The 25,504-nt window shown below is 38.5% G+C and overlaps 1 protein-coding gene across 6 annotated transcripts in view; it reads right to left on the bottom strand.

Annotated features, from left to right (window-relative positions):
- The window catches only part of LOC139989119 (uncharacterized), a 264,602-nt gene that overhangs the window by 16,713 nt on the left and 222,385 nt on the right, over positions 1 to 25,504 (bottom strand). For 3 of the 6 annotated variants that reach the window (XM_072007101.1, XM_072007100.1, XM_072007104.1), the window contains one exon: positions 16,635 to 16,703. The exons of the other annotated variants lie outside the window; for them this stretch is intronic. In XM_072007101.1, the coding sequence (XP_071863202.1) occupies positions 16,635 to 16,703 (69 nt within the window). The remainder of the gene's footprint in view (positions 1 to 16,634; positions 16,704 to 25,504) is intronic. 6 annotated transcript variants of the gene reach the window in all.

The raw sequence follows: 25,504 nt of genomic DNA, 5'->3' as shown, positions 1-25,504 counted from the left end.
TCGTTTCGTTAAACATTTACGTCGATCGTAAATAACAAAATTGTTACATTTTTAGATACCTATGTAACGTTAGTTCGGTAATTTCGCTGGAAGAAAAATTTGTTGCCGTGTAAAAGAATAACGTGGAAAGTGTGACGTCGAGGAAAAAATTTAATTAAAAGTAGAACGACGAGCTTTATTAAAAAAAAATATCTGCAGTCGATTAAATATCAAAAGCAAGTCTCGCGTCTTTGCCGGCGTTTATATTTCGCGTTGAACCGCGAACGATCGAATGAAAATACGACCGATATCATTGGTTTCGTTAAACAATTAAGTGTCTGCGTGCACAGTTTCGACTTTCGTTCGATCAAGTTCCATGTATTCTTTCCAACCGAACGAATCAACCAACCAACCAACCAACCAACCAACCAACGTCTCGAAAAGTTAAAAAGCTTTGCATTTACAATGGCAACAATCGCCCGGCGAATCATAACAATTTTGACCCATTTTCCCGGCTGTTTCTCTCGCTGCAGATCGCCTGAAACATTAATGCGTTCGTTGATTGAAAGCCACGTCGATAGTCGGGCTCGGATTTTCGTTTTAGCCAAACCATTCGGGTGTAACGGTTCCGGAAGCACGTATAATTTCGCGAGATCGCCACAAATCTGCTAACGTTCGTCTATAAAACGTGATTTGAACGAAGTGTTCGCGAATGACGAGGGCTATTTAGCTCCGTAGTAATCGAACTACCCTCGTTTCGCGAAAATCTTAGTCACGCTTTGATACCGTTCGATAAACGACGAATCGTGTTAGTTACTCGCGTTAATTATCACATCTTTCGAGTTTTCTTGAATTTCCAGTTGCCTGCGCAGCAATTTTAAGAAATTGACCAAATTAATTTGCATCGCTTAGAGAAAGAAATGAGACAAGAATAGGGCATTGTTAACCGTTAAGAGATAAGTTTTTTAAAGATGTAAGAATTGCTAAAACAGCTTTATATCGTTAGCCGAGATCTCGTTATACGTACATATTACGTTCAATGTATAATCATGCAAGATTAAGGTGACACGTGACGTGTATGCTGCTATTGCGATCTACTTGCAATCTACGCAACAACAAACGGGGCAGAAATTAGAAGTCGTATCTTGTACGTTATTCGCATTCTTAAAACACGAATAAATAACAATAACGCGAAACGTATCTATCGACGATGTATTAATTGTAGCACGACGTTTCTTACTAAAAGCTTTTGATGCGAAGATGAACGCGGAAGCTTGAACTTAAATCGGCCAGTGATAGCAAAACGACAAACATCGACGTCTAAATGTCCTACTAAATGAAAAGACGTGTATATTCAAGGGGATAACTTTTTTTTCGGAGCTTTTACAAAAGAAGAAAAAAAAAAAAGCCACGCACTTGGACCGGGGTTTAATTAACCTAATTTGCAACTTATTTGCCGGTGTCGAGGAAAGCAAAGCCGTTGAAACTTTTGCAATCTCGCATAAACTTTCTAACCAAACTACGCGTTTCGATTGGCGGGAAAAAAGGACATCAAAGTGTCGTTTTTAATTACCGGTTAAAACACGGTCTCTGTTGCGCTCTCGATGCATCCGTTATTCTACGAGGAATCAATCTGCCAAACACAAGTCGAAAAATTTTTGGAAATCTCGAACCTCGGCAATTATTCACGATGAAACACGGGGAAGAAGGAACCGGCGTAGGAAAGCGAAACGGCACGTGTTTTCGTGTATGTACGCGAGAGAATGATAAAAGAGGAAAATAGAAGAAAAAGTAAGGAGAGGCTTTGTACACGAGTACCGGTATTTTTATGGCAATATCGTCGCCCCGTTTGTATTCCGACTGTCAGGCAACAGTCTATCGACATTTGGCCGATAGTCGAGCCAAGCGTCCGGATATGGATTCGAGGGAAATGGCACGTTGCTTCTTTTCCGATGAGAATGAAAAACAACGTCACGAATCCGTTTTGTGCCGCTAAAAGCGATACATTTCGCCTGGCTTCGCCGAATCACCGCCCGTTACTCCGCCAATCTGGCCCTCGGATTTCCCTCTTTTTTCGTCCCGGATTTGCCATTTTATAATCGCGATCAAAGGGGGTGTAATTGCATTTGCCGCGAATGCGGTACCCTACGTTCGTGTTACGAATCCTCCAGTCTGACCTAATGTAATTTAACCTTGACGAATTTATTCGGTCGAGACGCGACCGACCGCTATTTATTTGTTAAAGCTACCTACCCCTCTGACTCTCGCACGTGCGACACCCTATGTCCGGCATTATCCTTGTTATGCCATTTTCAAAAATTTGTACGCAAGTATATTTGGGATCGGGCTTGCTTAAGAAGTTGTACAAACTTGGACGCAATTTGTACAGAGAATAATACTAACAGAATCGAGCCAAGTTTATCTTTATACGTCGTCTTCGCAAACGCGAATCCTCGATACAAAGTTCAACGAATGACGTGCAAGTTCGTTCCTTTGTTTCTAATAGAATTTTATGCCGATGCTTCAAGCGCAGAAGGAAAGACAAAAACGTCGTTTGTTACGGAAAAATTAGGAAAAAATAAATAAGAGACGTACGACCGACAATTCCGTATTCCTAATTTATATTAACATTTAGAATTTTAATGCTCCCTTCCTCGGGATATTTCTATATGAAATTTATTTATATCGACGCAAGAATTAAACGAATGATTTAAATGCAAATGTATCAGATTTACCTTCGCAGGTTTTACGATATATGAAAGGTCTGAAATATCTTTGCACGGATCAGGAGAACTGCGAAACTGGTCGACGAAAAACCGTTCGTGCTTACGAGAAGGTTGGACGTGTGACATTTCGGCGAGGGAAGCACCGAAAAACGGTCGATACGAAAGTATCGGTAGCTCGCGCCAAGCGAAATATGCGACGACACACATAGCACCCCACGCTTCTATCCTGAGGAGACGGTAGACAATAAACCGAGGAAATCCATTGCAGCTGCTTCGATCGTACATAAATATATCCGAGTCGTGACTCGGGACGAAATTAAATTTCGCTTTCGTGCAAGTTGAATCACTTTGGCGGCTAGGTTGGGTACACGTCAATTAATCCAGCCTGATACTTGATATAATTCAAACTAGAAGCGAACCGCCCTGCATATCTGTCCCTCCGCGGCCGCAAATTCCGATCAATTCCGTGAATTATATTTCCAACGCGCGTCACGCGTTTAGAATATTATTCAGATTCTCCTGTCACTAGCGATTGCACGTTGTTTTAGCGGGATTATGTTTGTCCACGGATGAGATTTGCCGAATGGAATGTTTGAATACGCGTTTCTTTTTTCCTAACTGTTGGATGTATGCGGAAATAATGATCGTTATATAATATTTGTGTTGGTATCGTTGACTCAAGATTTAGTTCAAACACGGGAAAACGTTAGTCAACAACGTCGGACAAGCACCGGTAACCAGATACGAGGAAGAAAATTTTAACAAGGGAGAAGGTGTGCCTGATCGCGATACCGGATCACGACGAGTAAGCACATGCTTGTCGTTACAAAGCAGTTTCTTTGAAAAAGTTGAAAAACTTTCTGCGAAAAGTTGTAACGAGCGACGGGGGACGAATGCATTCTAAGTCAAATGTCTACATTTATGCCGATGCGATACGCAGTAACGTAGAAAATGTACGTAGGGACTATGTAGGAGATATGCTATATGCTATATACGCGGTGTGGTGTTTCATTTGTCTCAATTTATTATCATTTAATATTACAATACGTGCGTTAACGGTATAACACGTATTCTAATGATGTAAGCCGATACCACTTGTTCCTTGATTCTTTCATTTCCAAATTATCGATTATTCGATATTTATTATTTATTGTTCGTTATAAATTAAAAATGTACGCGACTCGTTCTCTGTGAGAAAATCAGAATAACGAAATAGGAAGCTAACGAAAAATTGTGCAAACATCTCGTATCGTAACACCACGAAGAATACTACGCAAAGTATAATATTTCGTGAAATTAAATTTTTCCACTTATTATTTAAATATATTTCATCACGGGAACGCCATCGCTTCGTACTTTCTATGCACGAATATTTGCAGAGAAATAGCACCGGCACGAGGAATTTATTAAACAGGCTAACGAGACGATGTTACCAAAACAAAGTAATTAGCAAGCTAGAGAAAAAAAGAAGGGACGATTTTTGCAACCTCGACGATTCGAACCTCGAAGCTACGCCGAATATTTCTTTCCGTCACGTGACTTTGCATTTTCGCTCTTCTCACCTTTTCTCATTGTTTCGATGCACCCTTCCTTCGCTGGCCGGAACTGAACCCTCGTGAGAAGCTATCTTTCCTTGTATCTCGTTATGACGGGTCGTTGCCACGCACGAAGTCGCATTTCCCTCTTCCACCCACGAAAGCTTTTCCCGCTTATCGGCTCGAACGCCACCAACTTTCGACGATTAATTCACCGACGAGTCGAAACCGCCTCGTTTCCGGCTCGTCTTTCGGACCTTTTTTTTTCTCCTCTCTGCGTCAACGATTACCTCCGCCCATTGTAATTCAACGTAAAGCAACGCTTGGCGCGAAAGGATTTTTCTGCTCGTCCGATTATATCGTTTGCTCGATGTATTCCATCGATAGAAGCAGTAATTACCGAGGCGAATGCCATGACATAGTATCGACAGGCAGCATTGTTGCGAACTCTATTTATTATGCAATTAACCTGCAAACTAGATTTATAAGTGAACGTGCCACGGTAGTGTAATGGAGTTATCAATCGTGCGATTGTAATTACGACTATCGAATAATTGTGGCATCGTTTTCACGGACTTCCGACAGGATGCCATTATATTTTTCGCTTTAAATCACTTTTCCGACAGTCTCTTAAAATCTTTTATGCGCTCGCTCCGAGTTAATATGTTACACGGTTCGCGTAGAATTCGAATACGGTGTTTCAAAGGAAGTAGATCGTCGTAACGTTATCTTCTCGAATCGATTTCAGATATAAAAACTAGTTTATTAAATATACGTCCGAAGAAAGTGGGTCATGGGGTCAGAAATAGAAACCGCAGACTGTTATTTCAGAATTTGCAATTTTGTTTAATCTCTTCACCGCGATACTCGTTTCTCATATTCCGAGTGTTCATTTCTCGGTCCACGCTGGTAACGTCACGCGCAGAAATATATTTTCGCTTCGCTTCAGCGAAACGAGTTAACGAATCGGGAAAATAGCGCTGTGCGAATAGTGTTACGAATTTAAGCATTAATCGCTTGGATATTTCCACCAAACATGCGCTATATTTAATCTTTGTTTTTATTAAATATAATGCGTTATAAAAATATACGATTAAATTAAAAAAAAAAAAAGAAAAATAGAGGCTATCTATCTCGTGCTTCTCTCTCCCTATCTCTCTCTCTCTCTCTCTCTTTAGCTTATAGAATGCTTTAAATTTATCAGTGAACTGAATTCATTCGTAAAAGAATTTTATCAAGAGAAATTAGTACATCTTCGAATCGGCGGAATAGAAATATTCGATCGACAAAAAATCGCGAGTCAGTGTGCTTCGACACATTAACGAATGCAAATTTTCAAACAAATTGAGGATATTATTTGTGTCATACGGAAAGTAGGTACGAGGTCGTAAAGATAAGAACGCGCGTAAAGGTAAATTTTCGGCGTATTATCGATATACGTGCTTCGTTTATGATCTTGTTATATATACGAAGGAGTGAAATTCTTACCAGAACGAGGAAGGGAGTGACGAATAAACGGGGTGATAAATTCTTTGGTAAAAAGGGCGGCAAGTTTGAAAGGAAAGAGAGCGAGAGGCGAGAAGCGAGCGAAAGGAAAACGAGAAGGAAGAGGTTATCGACAACTCGTCACTGCCAAGGACCAGGGGGAGTACGGTGATAAAACAAACGACGAAGCACCGTAGCTTCGCGGGGCGAAATATCGTTTCAACAGCCAACGAGAGGCTGTTCAATATTTCGAGAAGTTCTGGCTACGAGGAGCAAGAATTTGGCAGGTCGTCTTCTCTTCCAAGTGGTATACAAGACGTATCAACGAGAGCTTTTGAAACATTTTTTTTCTGAAAAATTATATATGTATGAAAATAGAGATATCCAACTATATCGATCTACACCATTTCTATCCCGTAGAAGTACGTTAATTGCGCGTGCTGATGATCACAAATATCATAAATAAATAAGATAAATAACAATTTGTATGATTATTCGTTTGATATTCCTTTTTTCTTTCGCTGCTTGAAAAATAAAGCGTCTTTAACAAAAGTGCAAAGCGACGGACCTTTCTTTCACGTTGCCGATGAAGATAATTCGTCGTAACGAATTTACAACGTTCTGTGAAACATCCTGTACATCGCGATTCGCTTCTTACCAGCTGTTTGTCAAAGTGTGACAGAATATGTGACGGCAGGATTGCATTTCGTAGAGCGTCTCGTGGAAAGCGAGAAAACAAGAAGAAAGAAACGCTCTGTCGACGAACACGGAATATACATACGTTGCTTCGTGACGTCAACCAAAACGCATGAACGCTCTTTCCCTCTTTGCTACGAGAGCCGAGAGTTACTTTTTCTCTTCTTTTATGCTTTTTGTAAATGTTCTACATAAAATATCGGCCGCGCTACAGTCTCGTAAATTCCTAACTCCATACCTACGTACAGTTGAACGGAATCGAAGATTTTAGTGGTATTTTGTTAAAAAATGAACTTGGTAATATCGATACCTATTCAATCGCTACTACGCTGTTCTTTCAATCTTTTAGATGTCATCGCGAAAGATGTCTAAAGCGAAAGAATTAATAAAATTCTCTATTTATTTCATTGTTTAATTATTTATACTTTAATTCGAATAAAATCAACAGAAATTTTCCACAGAATCCAATTAAATGCCCCTTTCGTACCGAAAACATGCTACGTTTCCTTTGCTGGCGGCTGTTTCTTTCCGTCGGCAGGAAACGTTTCAATCAGCTTAAGAAGGATTACTTTCCTGATTCGAAGGCGGTGGCAAAAAAAAGAGGGTCGCATCTTCTCGTCTGTGACAAAAAAAGTAGCTAGATACGGCCATAAACGGGACACTATATCTTGATACAAGTCCTTGGGCTTGTATCAGTAACTGAAAGGGATATGGGATAAATTATGCTCGCAACATTGCTAAAAGATATCTATCGGCGATAATAAAAATAGTACTATACTTTCCGTATCTAAGAGATCTCGATAAAGAATACTCGCAACTTGTTCGACCGTGGAGAACGTATTTTTCGCTCTTTTCTTCGTTCGCTCGCTTCTTTCGTATTCTCGTTGCCGTTCTACGCGAGAAACGCTACAGCGGCATATATTCCGTTACGATTTAATAAGTCACTACCGCTATATCGCAGGTTGCTGTATTTTTCAACTTGCACGAAGAGGTAAGCAGCCGATCCGTGATTGTGGCCATTTATTCGAATCGATGTTAGTACCACGTACCAATTAGTTAGTCTACGTGCATCTAAAAGGGCGTCTCTTTTATTTTGGAAATTTCATATCGTTGCTCGTTTTGCGCCAAACGGATAGCAGTTAGGTTACTTAACAGTTAACGTAATCACCTGAAGGCTCGCTATGTTTGCGACCAAGAGACACGTAAACTATAACGGTACACGTAGCATGTAGATATTTTTCGTAATATTGAAAGAAAAATTGACAAAATCGTTTGTACAATTTCTCGTTATAATATAAAACAGCACCGAAGGTATATAACAAAGCAAAATTGTCTTTTTTCAAAGTACGGAAAATGTTAAATCTTCTCTTGAAATTGCGTATTTGCCTGTGAAAAGACATAAACGCGATGTTAATTTCGTTACGTTTTCATTCGATATTTAGTGGGTTTTTCTTTATTTTCGATTACTTTCATTAGTCTGTTAGGTACGCTATCCACTAACTTACTCGCAGTTTCGTTTCGACGAATAGAGAATATTCGCCAACGCGTATCTTATTCCTCTTTTAAGTTCACCGATATTTTCTATAGGTGGCTTCTCTTGACCGTAAACTTTTCTTGCTAAAATTTCCTACAGGTTCTCGATCGAGTTCGGGTCAACGGTTCGGGACTCGATACTAGCCATGGTAATAATCCTATTCCGAAATCTTAAAAGCACATCTTGCAGTGGCAGCTGTACGAAGGGAGAAAAATGGTCTTTTATTTCAATTGCGAAAGGCAATAATTCGCCATGTACCATCTCCTGATATTCTATAGCGTTCGATTTACTCTTTACAAAAAGAATTTCATTTAACACGTTCAGGCATGATCGGTGGTTTCTTGGAAATATCGAGGAAATTGTGTTCGAATCGATAATTATTCACAGCGTCGCCTGCGAATAACATTAATTTGCGGTTTGATGAATATGAAATCGCATAGAGTGAAATTATAGAAAAATCGCGTTCTATTGAAAGAGAAACGCTACGAAGCCACGACGTTGTTGTAAGTTGCTGCTCCTCGGAAGGACGGGAACAAGAGAATTTTTCGAATTTCCATCGGTTTCCTTAACTTCCGATTCTCGTTTCCAGGCGAAATTCCGGTGAGCAGAGTCGTAGTGGCGCGCGAAGATCCACCCCCGTTGCACCTTCGACAAAGCGTTTGATGAATTTCACCGAGATCGAAACGTGCTTTATACAAGTAGCGAAAAGGTATCAAAGTCGTCGCGAGAAAGGATAGCTTAACGTTTCACGGGCAGATCCGCGCCATCCAAGCCAATACTCTCTCCACAATCGGACGGTTTTATTCCGTTTCGCGGTACGATCGATTGAAAATTAACCGTCGTGTAAGTTTCGCCCGAACTCGAGTAGAGCAACGGACCGAATTCAATATCGGCTTTTAATCGTTCTGAAAGCGTCCGAACTCTTCAAGGGCCGACGTTCGCGGTCAATCGAGTTGTACGCGAGTCGAAGATCGATGGTGTTTAGCGAAATCTCGCGATAAATAACTTGCCGGAGGCAATTTGGAAGATCGACGAGCGCGAAAAGGGATGGAAAAGCGACGTTACGCGACGACAGTTCCGCTCGTAAGAAATGTATCAAAGCGTTTGCAACGGTTACATCGTTTCGCCGAGATCTCGCTTGGAACAAATTCGCCGACTGGCTGGAATTTTACGTGTACGAGTTAAAGTTTCGAACGTTCGGTTAACAGCGTTAATCCTCCGCGACAGGGACGATTGCGCTGAAAAATAAAGGCGAGGGGGCAAAAGAAAGCGGAAGTTTTCGCGAAAAGGGGAAAAAGTCGGGCGAGCGTCAACGGCGAGTCGCTGAATTTAAGAGCCTCGCAAGATAGAAGAAGCTTTGATAAAAACTCGTCCCGTCGACAGGAAAGTTCGCATCGCCGATAAAGGCAGACTGTATTAAAATAGTATATAATTAAAACGAAGTTTCCCGGGGATGGTGCGATGCTTATCCGTGGCTTAAACCGAATTTAAGCAGCTGGCTTGTCAAACTAAAAAAAAAAAAAAAAAAAAAAAAAGAAAGAACGTCTGAGTGGAATACCCGGAGTCTCGGTCTCTTTTCGATCTACTCTCTGTTGGTAAAAACAGCGGATATAACTGAAAAGGCGATTTATAACTGGAAGTTCCTTTTTTCGTTTTAGAGAACGGTCTGGCGATTTGGATAGAATTTAACCGATTCTCTGTCGTTGAGCGATTCTAATCCGAAATAAAGATTTTTCTTTATAGAAATACAGTTTCTTTTTTTTTTTTTTTTTTTGTATTTCTCCTCTTAACTGCATAAGTGTAATCCTTACACGTATTCGAGAAATAGAAATATTATATTCGTCGTATCTTGTACGTTATTCGAATATTCGCGAATTTTTAGTTCGCCTTATAGCGATCAAAGTTTGAGTAAAATTGAAAATAAGTCTGTCGAATTCCGTGGTGTAGAGAATTACGAATAAAAGAAATCTAGGCTTTTGAGTTGGAGGATTCGGACGTTTACCAAGTTTCGTATTAGACGAGTTTAGCAAGTTGAGCCACCAAAGTTTAAAACGCATCTGACCCTAAAAACTGATCTAAGATCGTGCATAACTTTCGAATATTTCCTTCGAGATATTCTCGAAGGGCTGTCGCTAAAAATAGAATCGCGAAGAACGTAGATCGTGCGATCTGTCGTTTTTCTTACATTTTATACGCATTCTGTGCAAACTTTTCGACGAAACGCGTATATTTGAAACGAAAGCACGGATCTTTTATTTACGATTCCGTATGTGTATGCGTCTCCCATGATATCAAACTCCATATAATTAATTCCAAACAAAACCACTAAAAGATATTTTTAGCTAAATAAATATGTATGTACCGTGACACGGTTTCTCGTTAGAATAATTATTTTATAACGAAGTCGTAACAAAGATTAATATTAACAGAGAATATTTATGCAGGAAATATTCTTGAAAAGCTTTTGAAACAGAAAAATGAAAAGTTTTAAACCATTGATAAAATGAAATATAGTCAGGTAGTATCAAAATTTCAAATTTCGAAGCGAATCCCTCATTCGGAATATGTAGGTATATCATTTTTTATCTCGTCTCACACCTGTCAGCATTCTCAATATATGTATACACATTAATCGAACATTTTTCACTCAGCTTCGCGAGGATCGCACGCTGCTGTATTCGTTAATCCTAAAACGAAATAAATAAGTAAATTTCACTGTTTATTTTAAATCAGCCGGTAATTTAGAAGCGTACGAGGGAAATATTTATTGGTTTAACGTGTCAATTCTTATTTACGGAACAACGCGATAAATATTTTCGTTAGATTCGCAAGTTGTTTGACGGAACGTAGGACTCGAATAAGAAACTGACTGTTTTCTCTCTGCTCTCGACACTTCCGTGTTTCCTATCCGCGAAACGTTTCGCGAAAATGCAATCGTGTCGTATCTCGCTTTGTAGACGTCACAGTTTGACAGCTGTCACGAGATTCGGCAATATTATAGCTTATATTTTTCAGCCGAGAACACCGATTCGTCGCAGTTTCATCGATCCGGCGCGGCGTTTCCATTACAAGAGTAATACGCGTTTATTTGCACGCGTCGTTTTCGCGCACAACCATTACGCTGAAAATTTACGACATATTTCGAGCCCTTCGATCGATATGCCCCTTTGTTGTACTTTCCCGTTAATAATAAATGATCGCGTTGCTAGCGCATGGTTTTACAGCATCGCGAAATCAAGTATCGGTATATACATATCGAGACGTCCAGTTATAAGGTCTATTATAGAAATTTGTAGTCAAAATTATGTTGCTTTTTATTTAAACCGCAACCAACTGTATGGAAAATTTTGAAATTTGACGGTATCGACGTATAATCAATAGTAAGACAACGATCGTATAGCAGGTATAATATTTTTCGTTAGCATCGATAAAAGTTTCGCGCTATACACGTACTTCTTATTTGTTGGTAACGGAAGATTAAATTAGGGCGTGATGCTGAAGATTACTGAAACCAACGTAACGCTAAAAACATTAAACTCGCACGATCCTCGAGAGTACATGACGCGAAAACAAGTTTGAACCTTGCCGTACTCTCTTGAGACTGACTGCGTTGCAACGTAGTGAACTGCACCACTCTTGCTCGGACTTTGATGCCGCGTGCAATGAAGGAAAGTTCCGAGCGACGATGTACAACGACGATAGACAGATACTTATTTAGAAACAATTTCGAGATCGGTAACAAACAAAATGTTTCATCGAATAGGCGTCTTTTTTCGAATGCAAGAAAATGAAGATGAGCACCGACTGAGAAAAGAGGGAAAAATTCTGACGAAAAGACATTACGTAAATTTCTAACGTGTAATTTCTCTTTCTGCGTAGGATATTATACGAATTACTTTTTATTACCACTGTCCTTGGAATTTATATTCAAAACAACGCACACGCAGATCCGCACAATTATTACAGCAGCAATTCTACGTAATTTATACGTTCCGTGTAATCGTTACAATCGTTGCGATACGATTGTTACGAATGTTACGTATTACTCGGAGCATATTGGCATTAACTCGTGCAACCACTTGTTTACACGGATCTGTGTTATCAAATATATTTATTTATGTTTGAAAACATAAGTTTTACTTGTATGTGTGATCTGTCAAATTATATTATTTGCAAAGGGAATTTAATTACTCGTGACGTCGAATCGTACAAATACCGACACATGTAAGCGATGTATTTTCAGCAAAATATCATGTACAGTAAAATCGACGATTGTTTTTGGTATTTCCAGACGATCACCGATATAAAACGATAAATGACACTCCACCGACGCAAACGATTCAACAGAATATCGTTATGAAGTTCGTACAATTTCGCTGTGTAATTAAATTAATTGTATGATATTTCATTTACTCTGAACAAGTTTTAGAAAGTGGTGAGAAAGTCTGCCTCTCGAATTAACAAATACATAATGGACAGGTCGAATATTTTGTTTGAATATTTGCAAGTTTTTACGCCTCATTTTACGAACCATCGTGTTTTGTAAAGTGCATTAAATCCAGTAAATTTCAAAGTTCCGGAGTAACAAGTTTGAAAATTGTAGAGTTCAGAAGTTGCAGGTTCCAGAATGTAAAGTTCAAATAGCACGGGTTCGTAACAGGCAAGTTCAAAAAATATGAAACTCACTTTTGCTGTTACGATGCTGTAAACGAAATAGATACACAGGATCGCTTTGCGCGATACACGTGAGAAATCGCTGCATAATGCATATAACACGACCGATGGATAAATTTCTATAAATTCGTATAAATAGTTAATGAATTTTTCTAAAATGTAATTTTGATTCGGAGCTAAATATAGAATTACTTATAAAATATATGTTTTTAATTTTCCCTCTTATACACGACAGGTTTCATAGATATTCGTGTGAATTTTACCGGGGCTTCGTTAATTCAGGAAAAATTGGAACGTTAAACAGTGGAAATGTTTGATTACTTTAGAAAGCGGGAAACAAGCGAAGCATAGTTTTATTTAAAAGGATTGACAAACGCTCGGTTTCATCGAAACCGAGGGAAATTTGGGATAGAATCTGCAAGTGATTCGATGGCGAATTCTGCTGCAACGCCTCTCTCTCTCTCTCTCTCTCTCTCTCTCTTTCTCTCTCTTTCTCTGTCTGTTTCTCTCTGTATCTCGCCCGCGTCTCCGTTTTCATGCTTTTGTGAAACGCAATTCCGCTCATATGAGACGACCGTGCTTTGACAAGCCGCAGATACCAGAATGAAAAGTGTGAAATTTTTTAACAATACCCTTTACGTTGTTTACTCGTGTTAACGAAACTTTATAATGCACAACGTATCAAGGAAATGGTCGATGTCAATGTTGCAAACGTTAAAGTGATTGTACAATTAAAAAAAAAAAAGAAAAAAAAATAAATAAATAAAGAAAAAAAGGAAGAACGAAGGAAAAAAGAAGAAAAAGAAAAACGCAAGAAGTTCTCTTTATTCGATAAATACTAGGACAAGAATAAAATAAATCGAGTAACAAGGATGAAAGATCTAAAATTGAACGATAGTATACAACTGTTCTTATATATCGTATTATTACACTTACTGATATCTGTAATTGTTTATGGCTATTTATGTATTGGATAGCAAAATATTTATGAGCAATCGAACCTTACGAAGAATTTTTACTATAACGTATTACGAACCAAAAAACTCAACCGCAGCGACCCTTCGTTATATCGTACGAAACCTTTAAAAGGCGTGTAATATCGCAGATTTAAAATAAATTCAGAATTTGAAAATTTTTTATTTCGTTGTTTTTTAAAATAAAACGTAATAAATCGCCGCGCACGATAAATATCTCAACATGGAGAACAATTCCTAATCGTATTTATTAAGAAAAGACACGAATGCGGTAAAAATGAATTGAAATTCTTGATGTATACTTTCTTTTATTAAATAATCGTGCTGCATTTTAATAAAATTTGTCGTGTACGTTATGATCGTAAAATAAAGAAAAGTATCGCACAGAATGCTCCGCATTAATGTTAAATGAAATGGAACAGAATTAAATCACAGCGGTATGTTTTTAACACCGAAAAAGCGCGTGCAGGACGTGGTTTTACGTTATTACGAACTTTCATAATTATTCAGCACGCGGTAAAGGTAAAAAGATGAAATGTAATGGAACATAAATATAAAATGGATAAATATTTGAAACAGAGGGGCATTTCAATTAGAAATTTCTAAAGAAAATAACTCTTTACATTGTGTTTCTTTCGATGGGACAGTGCGATGAAATATGAATATACCATCTTATAAAACCTGTTATTGTCCTTACCGTGTTACTTTCACAATGATAATAATAATTTTTGTGATACGCTTTATAATTAGGCGAATACTTAGGTACGCAAGGTACGACGAAAATTTCAACGGGAATGAAATATATACCTCGACTCGATATTCCAATAATTTCATACGCAGCAATGCGAAAAGTTGATACTCACGAAATAAACGCAAGCCAGTGATAGTGTCATAAGAAATCAAGAAGAAACATAAATGCGAGAGACGAGTGAAAAAGTTGAGTAAAAGATAATGGTCTCTCGATAACAAAATACTCGCAGAAACCATATTTGACGGTAACAAAATTTTGCGCACACCGGGTACAACCACTCACGGGTCCTTTTGTGCAAAACGAATAAAGTGGTCAACAACGGCAGCTGTTCTGAATTTATCCGGACCTAAAAACGCCCCTCGTTATTCTATGTCGACCCTAACAAGCACGTAACGAAACATTAAAATGTAAAAACTATCAGAAACGTAACCATAATTCGTGGCACGGTATTCATCATGGTAATGAAACCGCTCCTATCCGTAAACCTTTCACAAGAAGAACGGATCTAAACCTCCCTTTTGTTCCTACTGCGTGGTTCTAATATACGTTGCGGTAACAGTGTAATTAGCTCGTCTTTTTCTTCTTTTTTTTTTACAAAAGTATTCAGGAATGTTAATATTAGCAAATGGAAAAGACAGTAAATCGCGAAGAGTAAAACTATCTTTGAACAATTGTGACCATTGATTTCGCGTGTGCGCATTGTGCAAATGTATCGTTGCCTTTGTACTCCGCATTTTTATTACATATAACATTTTTTTTTTAATCTTTAAATGGTCTCCTATGTTCGTATATCTTTTGTTCCGTCATCTACGTTCTACAGAATGCAACTACAAAGTTTAACTGTTAAACCCTATTATGTATTTACATTCTCACTGTGACATCCACGTACAGTCAACGTAAAATGTATTCGTGCGTTTTTCAAAGCGGAATAAGTTTTTCTGAAATTGGACCAAACGACACGATTTCCCATTTTCTTTTTGAGAATTTTTAACAACAAGATAGTCGGTTGATTTGATCTGCGAGCGTTTAAGAATGGCAAAAATTACAATTTTTCACGAGTTTTGGCTTATAACTCTAAAAATCTACAGATTTCAACATTTAGCGCTGTTCCGGTTCCGATGAAGTTTCCAGCACGTATATAATTGACATAAATGTACAAAACGTACCGTATAAATTTTCATTATAGACTCAGACGAGAAAGTTATAACGAGCGATCTTTGCTATTATCTTTACGATTCGGATCAACTGCGATTTTTGTAGAATTTACTTTACGCGTCAACTAGTGGACTAATCCTCCTATCTTCTCGCGAAAGACTCGAGTCGTTTGGTCGAGTTTCAAAATAGTTATCCCATTTTAAAGGTCTTACAAATACTTTCTTCACTGACCGTATAGTATCCGTGCACACGCAATTTCGTAACTGTTAGATCGTACTTTAACGAATTTCGAGTAGAAAGAGATGCGACAGAGAAGATAGAGGATGGATGGGGGTCGGAAGAGATATCTCGGAACGTGTTACATTTTTTAAACGATGACAAGGCACACCACAGTCTTCGGGTCGGCCGGGCACGCTTTTCGCGAGAGACAGCCCGCACACCAACCGGAAAATCGGATTACGTGCAAACGCCAGCACCGGGTTAAAGCCTGGCCGAAGTTGAACGGGGTTGCATCGCTCGGTGAATCGGCATCGCTTCAAAGTAACGTCTGTAACTAATTACGAGCCTTATCTATAGGCTATCTAAAAGGCGCTGATTAAACGTAGATTCTCGTTTCACCAAGACGATTCGATTAGACAGCTGGCCTTTTTTCATCTGCTCGGAAGGACCTTGCCCGCAATCTACGAGCAAACGTATCTTTGGAGCGAGCCGCTGTTTGAAAGAAAAATTGCGATACACGATCCGTTGATGTTTGTTAGGAGATTTACGTGTTTTCAGTTTCGTGAATGGAAAGCAGACTCTTTTCTTTCCTTTTTTTTTAGCCGATAATGACAAGGGCAAGCAAGGGGTAAAGTCTGTAAACGAGTTGAAATTTAGTCGTCAAAGAGAATCTCTCTTTTCCAAGGAAAAAAGAAAATGCAAATAATGTCTCGATCTGCTTGCGACAAAAGCGCATCGCTTGAAGTGTTTTAAAAGGATATTCGTTTGATTATACACGCGTTACTTCTCGAAGAGACGATTAATAACGATATAATACATCGTTAAATCCGATCTTTCTTTTTCGTGGTTTATCGCTGTCCGAAATAACCGAACGTAATAATAATATATTAGAGTCGAAATATTTACCTGTAAATGAATGTCCGACAATCGGCTTGATCGCTTCACACCATGATACGTCGTAGCATCTGACACAGCCTGAAAAATAATGGAAAAAATGTAAGGAACGTGACTTTGAATTTTACTTAAATCGCTAGCGCAAGTTTCCGTTTAGTTGAAGAATCCGTGATTTTTTGACAAAAGAAACGCGTCTATTTTTAATCCCAGAAAGTCATGAAACGAATTATAAAATAACATTTACTGCGACGAATAATCAGATATTACTACCGGCTGCTAATAATAATATTACGATGTATTAAATTGCACGATTAATGTTATTATAAAAGTCTCGTAATTGAATTATATTTGTCGAATCGAACAAAGTAAATGTTATTTAAATTTGAGTAACATGGCTGACCATCGATAAAATAAAAGTTGAACGATTGTTCTGGAGCATGTGCGCAATGTAAACAATTCAGTAGAGCGAATCAATAATTTTGTAATAAACATAGGAATAAATTAGATTTCTATGACGTTCGTTCAATGAAATCGACAATTACGTCCGTATCGATATAAATTACTTTCGTTCTTACCAGAGATATACTATACTTAAGTCAAAGATGATACATAATAGATTTAAATTAAAGATATGCCAATTCGCAATGCCGCGCGTTCTGTACCTTGCGGAAATTGAATAAAATATTCAGGCCTGTTAAATGATATTTGACTGCAGGCAATTTCCCCAAACAATATTTAGAGAGGGAGATGGTATCCTCCCTTTTGAGCACATCCGGCCCAGCGATGTTTAACTGTTGACTGCTGACTGTACGCTGACTACTAGTAGCTGCTTGTTTGTCCTACTTATGTACTCTAACTTGTTTACATTTTGACATTCCGTCTGTTATATAGGATTTCAGGAAATTGCTTTTTACTCGTTTTTTAGATACACTTTTTACGTATTCCATTACTTTTAAAATATATCGTAAAAGATATACATCGTAGAATACATACACATATAGAAGAATAGCTTTTTTCCTTTTCCAATAAAATATATCTACTTTCTCGTCTTATTTTTCTTTTTAAAGAAAGCGATGCGTTCGCTTCGTTCTTCCCCTTTCAGAAAAATTAATGTATTTTATTTGTTCCTTTCTTTTACGTAACGATATACAGTTTCTGTACTTTGAAAGTAGAAGAAGGAGAAGGAGAGCAACAAGAGATATTTCATATTCTCTTCTCCAATTAGAAAAAATAATGTTTAACTTACTTTCTGTACGATATATAAAATGGCTGCGTAGAAATAGCGATATTAAGATTTTTCCAAAAAAACTGCACTATTCCATGCAATAGATACGATGTAATTAATAATTTCAATCTGATTATTGTAATATTCGAATAATCAAATAGATGTTATTATTAATTCCGATATGATTTCCTAAAATTTACACGAGACACAGGTCCTTTGTGATCGTAATTATGCTTTATAGATTATCCAGTAGGAAATCTAAAATCGCAATATCAATTGTAATCATATACCTGCATAACAAATTATTTAGATACCTATTTATATCGTTAGAGAAGTTTTTACCACGTTGATAATATTCATCTGTTACATTCTCGCATACATATTACATACATCTATCCATTGTACCTATGAATGGTAACTTTTTTATTGTAAAACCATGACGATGATACGTATGCTACAAGTTTCAAGGCAAAAAGATAAAAAACTCAACGACGTAATACGATCGTCAAGCGTACGCCGAGTAGCAACGATAGCAACAATAACGACGATATCGGTGTACGTCTGCGTTTTCAAACAAAGACGAAACACCTAGTTTCATTGGTATAGCTTTATTATCGCGAGTTTAATTGCATTAAGGTCGCTCGCCACGAAAAGTGACAATAAGTCAAGCGTTTTCAAACTGTTGGCCAGCGGGATGCACGAACGACGCGCCGTAATTTCGTGCTCGCTTAAAGTGTTTATTCGCAAACGGTTTGAAGCCCGTCAAGGGTTCCTATGCAGAAAACACGAACACGCCGATACATCGACGATTTACTTTCGCAGAGCAACTGCAAACGAGAACGCAACTTTCAAGCTGAAACTGGCTTTACTGCTCGCTCCATTATGTGGGTTAATCGGCTTTCATGCGCCAACATACGTATAAATACGATTTCGCGGTAGACCTTCGACAACGCAATTAACAAAATATTCGAGAATATCGTCAAAGTTTATACTACGAAAATGGAAATCTACTATTTCGCAAACTTTTCGCATATCGTAAAAAAGTACTACGGAAGCGATAGGATTTCGTTGAGCGGTCGAAGAGTCTTTGGAACAGAGCGACGAACGGTGTAAACGGTGCGTAACAACCAATCAAAATCTATCTCTTGAATCATCGTTGTTTACCTAAATTTTGATACTTTACGAAAACGTACGTTCGTGACACTATAGCGACGAAAATAAATAAATCCTGACGAATGAAATTACAGTTGACTATTGTACGCTAACATGTATATACCATACAGGCAATCCCGAAGAGGAACTCGGAGGATGGACAATGCGGATACAACGGTACCGAGTCGTCATGAAAACCCACCCACCTTTGTTGAATTTCCGTACAACTATGAGGCGGTCGTGGAATCGATGATCGATCAACGTGTACGAAAAGGAGCCACCAATCGTAACTACGGAAACCGTACTCTCAAGAGATGCAAATTTCAACGTCAGCGTCTAATCAAGTCTGAAGACTAGAAGCGGCTGATAGTAGTAACGCGATTAGTTTCTTTATCTTGTTTCGGTCAAGAGAGAATTCTTTGGAAAGAATTACAACAAGTACAGTTACGCTTATGATTATACATTCTTTTAAAAGCAAATATTTGGCAGGAAAAAATTTCGACTCGGTTCGTTGGGAGAAACGAAATTTTTGTCACGAGTTTGCCGTGTCGTCGACAGAGGAGAGTCCGGTAATCGTTTGTTTCGATTGTAGCGCGTTAAGCGTCGACGGAAAATCGAGAAACAGAGTAAGGAAAAAAGGTCGGGAAGAACGTGTAGCCGTGGCGAGGCAATTCGGCGCCTGGCGTGGAACGAAACAGGCATCCGTGTAATCTGGAAGCAAGCAAGGAAAAAAAGTTCAATTTGGCGCACACCTCGAGACTTGGCGAGGAATCACCGACCTAGCCATTCGGAGCGGTCCTAAAAATCTGAAACAGCATTCGCGTCAGAATCTGGTGGAGATGGAAGATGCGTGGAAATTAGAAGTGTCGAGTCGATCGTGTCGGTAAATTGGAACCACTTCTCTTGAATTTTCAGGAAGCGTCGAGAATCGAATGTTTTCCTTTAAATAAACGTAAAAAAAAAGAGAGAGAAAAGAAAAAAGGAAAAGAAGAAGAAAGGAAGAAGGAAAGAGAAGAAGAAAGGAAGTAATACATACAGAAGAGAAGGGAATTGGGAAGCGTGTCGGCAGATATTGAAAGTATTAGCATGTTAAGAAGTTTTAAAGAGAGATCACGAAATCACGAGCGCCGACATCCCACGCCCAAGGATAATGAAAATCTCTTCCTCTTCTGCTTTTTTCAATTTGTTCAAATTGATGCTTGAACTCGCTCCTTCAGTATCGCCCGTACGAATCGAAGTGGGAAATCGGATTACAGAGATGGACGAACCGGAACAAAATTTGACATCGTTGTGAACGCGGATGTAGGTAGTACTTACATAATTTGCTTCGGTTCGTTCAATTTGTGCGAAAAGTGTTCGAGAGATTGGCAATCGAAACGAAGAGGTAAGTCGTAAGTCGACGTAGGTGTCGATCAACGGATTGATAATAGTTCCAGTCCCGTCATAATTTCTAACAACATCGTAACAACGATATAGAACATTCTGAAATGATAATATTTTATTTAAACGCTGTATCACGTACTTTAATACAGAATGTTATCACAATTATCTTCAAACATTTCATCGTCAATTTACAGAAGGAATAATTAGACGTTTAGACGATGCGTAAAGCTGATTATGTTGTCTCACGAAACTCTGCATACAGCAAGTGCTAGATTTAAACCTCCTGCAGAAATTATTAGATCATTTTGGTTGAAGATCGAAAAACTACAAATACTCTTTTATCCTTTGTTAATGAAACGTTTCTCAAGATTTAACAGGCAATGACGAGACTCTTTTATATCTTTAAACATTAATCGTCGACACAGGAGAAAAGAAATTTTTCTCTGAAAAGAATCAGCGACGATTTCGATATTTAGAATATTGACGAGACAAGAGCAAAATATAATATATTATTATAACGGAAATGAAAAAGGTATTACCGAATATTCTTATCGAAAAATCTGATTAGCGTACCATCTTTCTACGGAGATATAACGACTATATGAGAATATAAGAACTATGGTTTTATGGTACAGCATAAAAATGCAACGGAATCTAGAAAAAAAAATTTAGAAAGAGACTTTATTTAATGGAATTACGTGATGTTATGGTAGAATCACATTTTACACGGAAAACGATTACCATATGGTAGACCAACTAACAGCATTATGCAAAAGGTTCAACAAAATTATACGAATGGCTCGGCAACTCTATGTCCTCTAAAATTACGAAAAGGGGCACGCTGTTTTTTTGTCTATAAACAAAAAATGCAAACAACGTTGCTGAAAAACGTAGGTAATGGATTTACGTAGAACATCACGAACAATGAGTCACGTATGTTAGAATTTACAAAGGAAAAAAAAAAAAAAAACGGATATTATGAACTTGAAATTATACGTATATTACATAAATTTCGTGTCCCAGAAGCGTAGCGGATATTTTGATTTTTACGAGAAATTAAGGATTGTCAATGATCGTAAACAACGGGAAGGCTGTGGCAACAGCTATGATAAACATTCTTTCAAGCGCCTACGATACTGGATGAATAACAGCGTGAAATACTAATCGCGCAATGAATTTCTTGTAACGGACCTTATAAAATTGAAACGATACGACGCTGGGATCAAAATTACGCGCGCTTCGAGCGTCGACGCAGAGGCATAAACTTTTCCAATTATTATGGCAAGCGAAGCTCGGTCGAAAAATATCGCCGTGTCCTTTACGCGAGCACTTGGCGAAGGCATTCATCGCGTAACGCAAACCTATATTTCCTCGCTTTTTAGTTCGCTCGTCGGTTACCCAACACCAGTCGGAGTAGCACGTAGTCGGAGGTTGGTCGAAAGCGGGCAGGATAAGAAAAGGGCTAAGAAAGGAGAGGAGAAGAGAACGAGCGAGAAGAAAGAGAGAAAAGGGAACGAAATAGGCAAGCAGAAAAATTGTGTAGGTTTTCGTGCACGCATCTGAGCGCAGCTTAAATTTTATTACATACAGGCCGGGTCTTTGGTGATTTACATAAATGAATTTCCTTTTGCAACAACATCGCTACCCTCCACTTCGTTACGCACTCGCCCGAAAAAAAGAAGGTCGACTATACGAACCGAGTTTCGACACTCGTTACACGCTAAGATGAGATCAGCTACTTATATTGCAAATAGCTTGAAATTTGACTGAAAAGTTTCGAATACCTCGAGGGAATGAAAGAATTACCAAATAGCTGGAAGATAATCAGAAACAACGACAAATATTATACTAAATACCGTTGAATAGAAATTTCATATTCTTTAACGGAATAATAAAGACAAAGACGGAACGTTCCGATCGATTCAATTATATAAATACATTTTCGAACGTCGCAGGTATCGTTTGCGTGATGCGAGCAACGAAACGTCACCTTTTAACGATAGTAATCGAATTGTACAAAGTGAAATTTTTGAATATACTGGAATAACTTGAGGTAGTAAGTTTTTCTTACAAACGAGCTTCTAAACAGCGTCGCCGACAGCTACGATTAAGATGAACATGGAAGAAAAACCGTCCAAAATACAGGGGCGAAGGTGCGTGGTAGAGGAGAATAAGGTGGAATATTTCCCCGTTGTCGATTAACGGCTTCCATTCGAGGCGTGGGATTCGATTATTCCGCGACGTCCGCTGTCAAGCAGAAAATCGGATTACAGCTTGCTGACGGACGGGACGGGGTTTGGAAGAGTGGGACAACTAATTACGCCTAATTACTCGCCTTATCCCGGTAAAATGCGCCCGCTAAAAGACTATCCGTTGTGGAGGTGTCGATCGAGCGTCGAGTTTGACGCTCGAGTTTCGTCGATAAGGCTTTTGAAGAGGAAAAACGGGACTCGAGAATCGTACGCGTGCGGCAGTTCCCAGTGTGACCGATAAGCAATCTCGCCAGAAACGACCGAGACATATCTCTTCTTTGACGCACGAACGGCCCGCGATTGGAGAGAATCGGGCGAAAAAATCAAATTTTCAAGCGATCGAAGCGATGCGATCGGCAAACTGTAAAGAATTCCAACGATTGTCTTGGTATAAATTTTTCTGACGATGAGCGCAGGAATTGCTTCTGGATGTTTCGCAAACACGCGATCAACCGTGTAACACCTTTTTGTTTGTCGTAATTCTTTCTTTTATTTTAATCGCTCTATTAATCGATGCTTGCGGATCTCTAAACTACGTATTAAATTATTTACTTTGGAAAAGATATATCGTATCCAAATTATTTTCCTATTCGCAGAGAGAGAGAGAGAGAGAGAGAGAGAGAGAGAGAGAGAGAGAGAGAGAGAGAGAGAGTTCGAAGGGAGAAGATAAAAATAAGACAAGATCGTTCGAATATTTGTTACGCGCATCAACACATATGTCGGCGAATTCCAAACTGTAGTAAGCTTTTAGTAGTTTTGAGATACATGTGCGTGTACTATAGAGGATGAAAAGTTTCACTCGGATTAGTACGTATAATCGGAAGTATAAAGTTTCATTAAAAAGAATGAAGCTATAATTACACTTTTAAAATGTAGCGATGCGTTAATAAATGCCAAATGTATATTTCATATCCGTTTCGAAGATACAGTCTGCCCCAGTTGCGCGAAACACGCTGTGGTTTAACTTTTATTCGTTTATAAAGTTTTTAACAAATGTATTATATTTATCTGCGAAATGTGTAACACGATGAGAGGATCAACGTTTTCCAGCTGATGCACGGTGCTCCGCTATTCTATGCCAGATAGCGAAATTTCGGTACAGTGCCGTTAATCTACCGGCAAAAGTCACGGTATTTTTACATGTAAGCTTTTCCATCGCCATTGCGAGAAACGTACCGGCGTGTTTTTATTTTCTCGACAAAAACGTTCTAGCGACATTCGACCGGTAATGCATCCCGACACGTTCCTCCATTGTTACCAACCCTAAACCTTTCCATCGTCGAAATGTTCTAACGGTTCCGCCTACGTGTCAGCCAACGAGTTAATCTTTCGGAATTTGACGGAAAGAAGATCAACGTTTCGATTCTGACCTAGTTGCTATCTATCGGTTTGCATATTGGCAAACGTCGACGCGCGCTTCATCGACCTGCTTTTTCTCGTTTTGCCTTTCGAGGGTGCTCCAGGTTACTGTATTATTATCGAGACGAAGCATTATTTCGCCTTGGAGAAGGAAAACGCGAAAGGGAACGAGAATTTTTAATTAATAGAAAAGAGGGAACGTTTGCCCGAGTGGAGGCAAAACATTTGCATTTTATTGCTTCCGATTCAGTCCGTTAATATCGATAATTAAAAGGGAAATGCTGTCAACCATGGCAAATTGTTTGAACTTTTTAGTTTTCAAAAGGACAGCACCGAAAATAAACTCGATCGAATAATATATTTGGCCATCCGATCGAGTTATATGCAACGTATGGAGAAGACGGAAAGATTCTATTTCTGCGTCCTTTATATACGATGTTGAACGACATACTCGATGAAATATCAGGAAGAAAAATTAAATATCTGTTTGACCTGATTTTCTTTAATGTTGCGAAGCTTTTCATCGAGATCGTAATTTTAATTTCGATCCGGGAAACCGCGTATCATTTGGAGCGCGTTTCTTCGTTCCGTGCTTCGCCATGTATATCATAAATATACTTTCCGCGTTAGCTTCGTGTTCACCTTTCAAACGAGTCTCTTGCATTATACGTGACGCCAGATTTACTAACTTTTCTACTATGATAAAAAATCGTTTCGAATAACAAAATTTCTAATCCAGGTAGCGTGGTAAACGTCAGAGATACGTAAGTAAGATCTTGAGAACTTTTCTTCTCTTGAAAATTTTCTTCTTAGCATCGTAAATTTATAGTCTGTTAGTTAAGAAAGACGCTGATTGTCAATATCATCGTTTTATCATGTACCGTCTGTGTTGCGTTTAATCGTTATATCGACATGTATCGTACGTCCACGGAGATTCCTATCTAATTTTTCACGGTATAATGATAATTCTTACAAACAAATAAATATTCCAGATATCTGTTACGCAATCGAAGAAAAAGCTTCGGGAACTGTCAACCGCTTCCATTACCGTGAAATTACTCTAATATTAAGATACGTCGATACGGTTACTGGAAAATTAATTCACCATCTACTGAAAACTAATTACGTCAGGCTGGTGAAACTAAAATACATCGATACAAAATTCGTTACCTCTACTATACTACCAACTACGCGTTTCATGTACCACAATTGTAACTCTCCCTTTTGAGTCTGACAGCTAGTCGATTCGAATCATTATTTCCTGCGATACGTTTCTCTCTCACCAGTGGAGACATATCGTTGAAACGAAACCGCGGAAACTTAATTACATTTTTATTATCGTCTTTCAACTTCGTTATCATGCAACGAGATACACGGGGAAATGGATACAACGGAAAAAGGAACGGGCGACCGATAGACATTTTTTCCTACTTTATTTAAGACAGCTGTAAAGCTCGTCGATTAAACGAATATTCGTTTCTTTCGTATCATCGGAGTATCGATACAGGTAG

The sequence above is a fragment of the Bombus fervidus genome, chromosome 7, assembly GCF_041682495.2.
Source record: "Bombus fervidus isolate BK054 chromosome 7, iyBomFerv1, whole genome shotgun sequence".
NCBI lineage: Eukaryota > Metazoa > Arthropoda > Insecta > Hymenoptera > Apidae > Bombus > Bombus fervidus.
The sequence above is the reverse complement of the archived record's forward strand: the minus strand, read 5'-3'. Positions and strand labels throughout refer to the sequence as shown.